Source organism: Lytechinus variegatus, chromosome 3 (assembly GCF_018143015.1).
Source record: "Lytechinus variegatus isolate NC3 chromosome 3, Lvar_3.0, whole genome shotgun sequence".
Lineage (NCBI taxonomy): Eukaryota > Metazoa > Echinodermata > Echinoidea > Temnopleuroida > Toxopneustidae > Lytechinus > Lytechinus variegatus.
The window spans coordinates 50,198,392-50,207,373 of record NC_054742.1 but is presented as its reverse complement, the minus strand read 5'-3'; the positions used below and the strand labels follow the sequence as shown (position 1 = coordinate 50,207,373).

The 8,982-nt window shown below is 35.0% G+C and overlaps 1 protein-coding gene across 2 annotated transcripts in view; it reads right to left on the bottom strand.

Moving 5' to 3' along the window:
* Positions 1-4,058: 4,058 nt before the first annotated feature.
* LOC121411273 (protein FAM214A-like) overlaps positions 4,059-8,982 on the bottom strand; it is a 48,118-nt gene continuing 43,194 nt past the window's right edge. For both annotated transcript variants that reach the window (XM_041603900.1, XM_041603899.1), the window contains exons 8-12: positions 8,532-8,643; positions 7,728-7,886; positions 6,860-6,928; positions 5,940-6,112; positions 4,059-4,697 (exon numbers count right to left, since the gene is read on the bottom strand). In XM_041603900.1, the coding sequence (XP_041459834.1) occupies positions 4,541-4,697; positions 5,940-6,112; positions 6,860-6,928; positions 7,728-7,886; positions 8,532-8,643 (670 nt within the window). In that variant the 3' untranslated portion in view covers positions 4,059-4,540. The remainder of the gene's footprint in view (positions 4,698-5,939; positions 6,113-6,859; positions 6,929-7,727; positions 7,887-8,531; positions 8,644-8,982) is intronic.

The window sequence follows — 8,982 nt, the reverse complement described above, 5'->3', positions numbered from 1 at the left end:
AATATGTGCAATCGATTGCAGATTTCAGTTGTAAAGTTAGAATTGATAGATCAATTTTAACTAAAGCAAATCAATTTATACTTGATTTAAGCAGACCAGGGGACCCCATCTTACAAAGAGTTACGAATGGAAATCCATCTGTGTCACAATTTTTTTCCACAAAATTTGCACAATGTCATTGGTAAACAAAGAGAAGCATGGTGAATTTTCAAGAAAACAATGAATGCATGAATATACACCACAGTTAGAAAATATTTTGAAAAAACATGCTTAATAGATGTTGACGTTGCTGGCCCTCCATAGTTGTGGTTGATCGGATCAATCACAACCCTTTGTAAGACAGGGCCCAGCAATCAACTGCAAATTTGTAAGACTTATAATTGCTATGGGGGAATTAAAATTGACTTGCAAGTTTCTTGCAATACTCCATAAGATAAGAAATACTCTAAGAGGGTTCCGCCATTACAAAGGTAAACATCATGTTATGTCAGGATTATTCATCCCTTATCACACACTGTAAAGGAAGGAACATGAAATGCCCATTTCAATTTAGAGAGGAAAGGTGTCTTACTACGCAAAATATCACCTTGACTAACATTTTAATGGCAATGTTTTCCAAATGTTGTTTTCAGAACTGTAAAAATAATAGATGAATAAAATTACCTGCCCCCTTTGTGACATTTATCATTTGAGTCATTGCAGATTTTATGGCCTGTCAAACAATAAAACCATATTGTGGTTATACTTGCATAAAACAGTGCTATTTCATAGCGATGAGCAAGACTTATTGCAATATTTAAACGCATAAATTTTGAGAATATTTATTTCTATTCACATTACCAAAACTGAATGTGCTAATTTCATATAGGTATGTGCACCATGTTTAGAAAGATGGTCCTACTAAAAACAGAGTATTCACTGCTGATATTTCAAATTAACTATCAAAACTTGTAGAAATGATCGGTGAATGCACTTTAAAAAAAAAGTTTTGAATTAAATGACATATACGCTATAATACAGCAATTGCCATATTTCAGCAATATTACTGATACAAACCAGAGGAAAAGCATTTAGGTAGACTTTTCATTAGTAAGCATTTCCCAGTGCCACATATAAATCAGAGGCAACAATGAAAAAGAATGAGAAATGATGGAAACATTCTTTTGAAGCGAGTAACAACAGAACCATTAGGTAAATAAGTGCAGATATCTTCTCTCAAGCAATATGTTCATTTCTATACATCTACATGTATTCCTAGCAGGTAACACTGTACAAATACACCATCCTCCTCGCCTCTCTCAACTATCTGTGCTCTCATCACATGCATGCATATATTACACTTGTAAGATACGATTTATGGTGATTTAAAAAGAAGCAAAATTTCAAACAATTTAGATGTGAATCATGCAAGGATAGAAGGAATACTACACAAGAAAAGTGGTACATACAGTGTTACATGATGAAATTTGCAATGTGATTTAAAGAACAACCATGTACATGCCTGCTGCTTGTATCTCATATTCACTGAATTATACCATGCACATGTGTTGCATTTACAATACCTCTCAAATTTTATATCAATTAAACTGGACAATCAACAGTCAGATGATAAGGATCGATCTAAAAGACAAGATAGTATCCTATTGCAAGCCACTAATGCAAGTACTGGTAATAAAAGAAGTGAAAGAATCTCATATCTTGATTGGTGTAGGTTCAGATGAAAAACATGCAGATTTAAAGTATTTTTAACCCCTTCCATTCAACCCAATTTCTGACTATTTTGTTTTTGTCGAATGAACTTTAGTGAAGTAAAGATGAACCTTTTATACTTGGATTCTTGTACAAAAATGTGGACAGATAAAATAAACATCTGAAATTTTGTACGAAGACAAATTTCTGAGCCATTCTCAGTGGATTCATTTTCTTTCTTCACTCCAAGTTTTGGGCAGGATTCTGCCTCCTAGAGAAACAACAGTTTTTGTTTTGTTTTTTTAGTCATTTCTGGTAATTTTTAATCAATATTTTGAGTTATTCTGTTGTGTTAAAGCTAAACGTTTGGAAACACGATGATTATTCAAAATAAGCTGCATTTAACATGTTCATAAATGTTCTCGGTTAAATTTATATGGACGAGAAGTAAACTACTAAGACACAAGGCATTTTATCAGCTGTATACAAATCAAATAACATTTTGTTGATATATTTATTAAGTTATCACTTGTTGTAGAATGAAATAAAATAAAACCTTTTTATAAATGGAGAGTGACATTAAAGGTGTAAACGGAGGCATGTTCGGATAAAAAAACAAACTCCACCTAATCAGATATGATAAGACCCCATTCTAAAAACAATTATAAAGTCTATTAAATCTTAACTAAAAAGTATGGCATAGAGTAATTGCACTTTAAAAAATGTAAGTAAGTGGGAAAGGAAGGAAGAAGGAAAGAAAGAAAAAGAAAGAGAGAGAGAAAAAAAATATGTAACTTGATATAGAGGGCATGCTTAAAATGATTCTAAAGGAGTTATCAAATAAGAGATAAACTTTCAATATTATTTGAAAGAAGCAACAGGAAGAAAATATATATCATAAATATGACTATGTCTAAAGGTTAAAAATAAATAAATTTAATAATACAGTATCCAGCACCTTTAGGATATCAATTTTGCAAGATCTACAATTACAAACCGTGATTGATGATGATAAATAGTAATAAATATTGAGAAAAATAATTAAGAAATATTATATCAATATACTGATTACAGACCTTGACAATCATTGAAGGACATGCGATGGCATTTCTCGATCCAATTATTTCTTAAAAATTAAGCACTTTCTTAAAAACTTATCGTAGCTTCACACATCTTTAAAATGATTCCCTAGAGAAAATTAAGATTTCAGTAAGTATCTCTTTTCAATGAGCAGACATGTTATTGGCTTAAAAATTAATGCTGCAAACTTTTCTCAACGTGTCCATACCCTTCAACAAAGTCAAGGGCCAATTTTTGATCCAATAAAACAAAAAAAGTTTACCGACGTCTTTCCAATATTCGGACAAGAAAAAAAAAGGTCCTCGCCTCGAAATGAGGGAAGGGGCACTTCTAAACAAAAAGGGGCACAATGCACAATTTTGAGCAAAAGAAGGGGATACTTGCCCCATTTTGCCCTTCTGCATCCATGCCTGATATAAGGTACGGGAGCCGACTGTTGGCTGAAGTCTAATAACTTTAATTTGGTAAAATTGTTTACTTTCACATGTGAGAAAAATGGCATACCAGTACATATTACAACTCTTGGCTTGTGAGGAACTGATAGTTCTACATCAATTATATAATCCCTTTGAAATCTTCTGTGTCTACATTTGGCAGGTAATGTCATGTGTTTGGCATACATTATAAAAGGCCACAAGACTGGTCATCTTTGGAAATCGTTGGTGTGTAAATGTCCTTCATTTGACTCAGTCATTTATTTATTGAATGTAGATTGGCTGGACAGTGAAAATTTTGTTCTTGGTCATAGATACTATCGGATAGCATATAGACCATGATTTTTGGTTAAATTAAAGTATCAGGAAAGAATGTACATAATAAATGTGAGCGAGGTCTTCGGGGACACTTTAATACTTGTTCCTTCTGGAATACTTTTGTAGTTTGATTTGAATAGAAGGCAAGCTGAAAAATCTTGATGCAAAGAAACTGATTTAAATTTTAAGAGCTGATTTGTAGTTGTCAAGAAATCCACTTAAGTCACAAACTGCTTTGTTAGCATGGTATAATAGTTTTGACACTGTTTTTAACAGTAACTGCATCATTACTTTTGTGTATGAATTGTTCACAGTCCTCTATTGCAGTGTCTTTGGTACAAAAATATTTGAGCACTATTTCAGTTTTGATATGACTATAAACCACCAGGCTGCTAGTAACCTTGAGCTGTGGGGGAGGGAATGAAGGAGCGAGAGACTGGTGAGGGTAGTTAAAGATCAGCTAAAATCTTGATTTCATGCTTGAAAAGATGACCAAAAAAAACCCAAATTAAATAAAACCCTATCTTTTTAATCTTTTTAAAGACCTGAATTTGGAAAAAATATCCATCAAACATTTTGTGAAATAATCAGCAAGCAATAAAGTCAGATGTACTAACATACATGTTGAGGAACTCACCCTGCCAACATCACTTATTAAACCTATCTATCTAGGAGTCTCTGAGGACTTCATGAAGACCAAGGAAAGGATTATTTCTTTGGTGAGAACCTTGGGTTTGTGGGGACTTCACTAAAGGAATGCAACTCGAAAAGTATCAACAAGGAAATTACATTGCCAAGTTACACTATTTATCAAACATATCTATCTAGGAGCCTCCAAAGACTTCATGAAGACTCAGTAAGGGATTATTTCTTTGGTGAGAACCTTGAGTTTATGGGGACTTCAGTGAAGGAACACAACTCAACAGCATCAAAGAGGAAATTACACTGCCAGGTTACACTATTTATTAAACCTATCTATCTAGGAGCCTCTGAAGACTTTATGAAGACTCAGTAAGGGGTTATTTCTTTGGTGAGAACCTTGGGTTAGTGGGGACTTCAGTAAAGGAACGCAACTCAAAGGTACCAAAACTGGACTCTAGATCTGGGGTGTGTCTGGCAAAGATCATACGGATGTCTGTATGGAGGTAGACCTTGCCTGACTTGGACGTCAGAAATCTGAAAAAAACAAAACAAAAAGGTTTTTATAGTAAGGAAATGCAGCAGGGTTACATTAGAACAATAAGGTAAAATATGTCAAACTGCAGTACTGAAAATAATCATGTGATAAAGCATACCTTATCTTGGGGGTATATTAGACCCTGTTCTCATTACCGTCCTTAAAACTACTTTAACATGTAATGAGAACGGTCGAAGCAGTTCTTTAACCACCTCGCGAAGTAGTTTTCAAGATTGATTTGCCTCGTTAAACTGGTTTTAGCAAAGTGGGACACAACCATTCTTCAGGAAGCGATCTGCGAAGACACACTGTGTGTAGAATGTCTATGTTGCGGTTATAGATTTCGCGCAAAACATGTGCCTACCTGTAGCAGCAAGACCGCTTTACATGAAGTGGGTTTTGAAAACCACTTTGGGGTGATCAAATGGGAACGTCAGCAAAGTGATCTTCCAAACTGGTTTCCTGAATTGTTTTCCACTAAACTAGTTTTAGGATTGTAATGAGAACGGTGTCTTACTAAGTTTGCAGGAAGATTGGAGATCTTAGATGTTGTTTGAAGGTTTGCATGGTGGCATGTACAATTGCTGATGTGGTTTACGGTACACCATGTGGAGTGTTATAGAAGCAGTGGATAGAAGAAGAGAGGAAGTGGATAGGCGAGAAAGTGGAGTTTTGAGAATAGAGTATTCTTTCTTGAGAATAGTCCTGAAAAGGACTGTAAACCAGAAGGAATGTTGAGTGAGAACAGCTTGAGTAGTAGAGCTGATGAGGAGATGCTGGCTTGCGTCGGCGAGTAGAGATGATGAGTAGTAGAGAGACTCGACGTTTCGGACAGGTGACTGTCCGTCTTCAGGAGTGAAGACGGACAGTCAACCTGTCCGAAACGTCGAGTCTCTCTACTACTCATCATCTCTACTCGCCGACGCAAGCCAGCATCTCCTCATCAGCTCTACTACTCAAGCTGTTCTCACTCAACATTCCTTCTGGTTTACAGTCCTTTTCAGGACTATTCTCAAGAAAGAATACTCTATTCTCAAAACTCCACTTCCTCTCTTCTTCTATCCACTGCTTCTATAACACTCCACATGGTGTACCGTAAACCACATCAGCAATTGGAGATCTTGCCTAAAATTTAATGCCTTCAATTGAGTCTTTGCTAACATTTGAGGACATACGTGCCTCCTTGAACATCCTACCCCTGTATCTGACCTTTTGACCTGTAGCAATACAACCAGTCCTACCTTAGATGCATGAGGTAGCGAAGTTCCTTATCACATTCATCATTGATGTCCACATCACTAGGCATGTAGAAGATCCTCTGACGAGCAAAGGTCTGACAGTTGGGTGGCATGTCACTCAGATCATAGCGAACCACAAACATCTTCACTACAGTCTTGTTTGGATTGAATAGGGTCTAGAAAAAGATTTGAATACCATCAAGTAGATATGACAGATTTGATCAAGGAATCTGCATATGGTGCATACATCTGAATATCTAAGGATATCTACAGATTGCTCTATAATGGTATGAACAAACTAATTTGTATTAAAAATAGGTTGAAAATTTGAATATGTTGATATTGCTAAAGATGTTTACCTTCATTTTGTTTAAATTGCACTTCTCAATTTTCATTACAAACAAAACAAGACATTTTGTGCTTGAAATGTATATTCATTTGGAGTTATTTGTATAGTTATCATTTAATACTGTATATGTGTAATCATTTCCTATGTTGCATGACTGACTTCAGAAATGAAACAAACTTGAGTTAACAAGGTTTCAATGATTTTTTTTTTAAGTTCAGGAACAAACAGATAATTGGCCATACCACAAATAAGATGTTTAACAGAAGAGGCTGGATCACAGCTGCAGATGACTCATCAATAATGCCCCGTTTTGAACTGAAAATTTGTGACCTTCCTGTTTGTCTACGATACTGTAGATCAAGAGACCCCGACACCATCACAATGTCACACTATTTTTTTACTCCATAATTCTTGTCAGACTGTTATACCCTGGCCTATAATAAGTAAGCGCAGGAAACAGAGGTATGGATGCCAAATACATTCATAGTCAACAATGCTTTCCAATTGCCAACTACCTTATTTGTGTCAGGGTCAATTCATGCAAATGAGATTGACCAGTTATGGTTTATCTTACCACTTGTATCGTGCCACTGCTAGGCACATGATATCCTCTTTTACCTAGGCTCTCAAGGTTAATGTGACCCTATTAAAACAAAAGCAAAACAATCAGATGGTTATCAAGAGCTAAAAATATCACCAGCTGCATGCAATGATATCATTCACATTCGGCTTGTCTTGTTTTATAAAACTTAGCCCCAATATCGAAAGGTAGATATCTATCATGCATTTGATATTGACCAATGTGAATAAACTCCTTTTTAAAAAATTTGCCTTTGTTAAACATGGGTATCAATGCCTTTCTAGCTCTAAAATAATGATTTATAAAGGGAAAATTAATGGGAAGAGAAATTTGGAGAAAATAAACCCTGATTAGTATAACAAGTAATCCAGGGGATAAAAATATGCTGATTAATTCCATGAATTCACTAGGAATTGGAAATGGAAGCTTGATCTAAAGCCATGGTCAAAATAGTGTGTATTGGGATATATAATTTCTAGACCGACTGCGCTTTAATAATGTATGCTGTCTATTGATACCATTGATACTACATGAAAGTCACAAGGTATCAAACTGAAGTGGAATGGTCCTTGCATTATCACCAACTAGCTTAAAAGACATCTTGTCTGAAATCGTAATTGTAAAACAGGAGTTAATTGGAAATCGGAGATAAATGTTTACCCTACATCTAAATTGTTCATACGATGATAAGATAAATGTCTATCAATGCAATCACTGCATTTATAAGATCTCTAGTGGGCAATCGATTTCAACATTCTTTAAAGCTAAAAAAAGATGGACACATTGGACAGATAATTTCCAAAGCCTAACCCTATCTTTAAAAAAACTTCTGATACAAAAAGGGATGTATATTAGTACTTACAAAATATGAAGATGGGGCATCGTCATCACACACACTATAGAAGAAAGTTGTAACAGGTAGACATATGTGTTTTGGACAAAAGGCACCGCTTGCACCAATCTCTGCAGTAAAACCATCAATGGTACCCAACGGCTCTAACCTGCCATTCAGTACAGACTCCTACATAAGGCAAGAGTAATGATAGAAATTAAAAAGAAATAAAATTATACAGATGAACAAAACCATCAAGCTACTTGAGTAATATGGATGTTTTTCTTTGCATCTCTGCACAGATGCTACTTTGGGTTTTTTTTTTGCCACATTAACAACATGTGCATTTGTGAATAAATATGATACACAAGAAGAGAGGATAGCTGTATGCAACAAAATAACAAAGCAAACTCACTAGTTTCATCTTGGTTAAATTGGTAAGCAATATTGAACTGGAAATGAATCATTTCAATCACATAGTATAGCATTAATAAGCAAAATGAAATAATCTGTGTTGCTCATATTAAATGCCAAAGGCATTATTCATGACATTGGCGAAAAAGAGGTGGTTATGACAAATATTGTCTAGATCCGTTTAAAACCAATTTGATCAAACTAGGAGACGACCTGATGATTTCATGGAATATTTTGACGTGCCTCTCATGTTCCACTGATGCTCATGAAGTTGTTGTGGACAAATACTGTCTGTCAGTTACATCATTAAATGTTCAATACACAACGTAAATGGTGGAATCAACACATCATACCCACAACTGAATGTGATGTCACAATTGCAACCCTAACCTTTACTTGCACTCAACATCTCTTTCCTACCTCAAAGTTTCCTAGAAGGCAGCTAGAAGCAGGAGCACTAGTACTCAGCATTCGCATTGGATGACCTAGAAGCAAAGAGCTGGGTTTCTCCAAATTATTGCACGAAGGAGAGCTAAAATAAGACAAATGGAAGTTTAGAAGAACTTTTATAGGTGCACTTAACATTTTGCCAGAAAGTAAGAAATATAAATATCGATTGTTTAGCTTTTCAATTTTCCATCCTAAAAACTGCTCAGACAAAAAATTTAAATGAACTTTAATATCAGAACTGTTGGTACTTTTTTAATCTAGAGATATTTGAAGCATTTAGTGTTGTGGGAAAACATATTTAGGCATGTGACTGTGTATTTTTTTCCATAAAAACTTTAGAATACCCGACAAAATATCTTAAAACATCTTATCATTTAAAGTAATAAAACAAAAACACTGAACAGATTGCATAAGTGAAAGA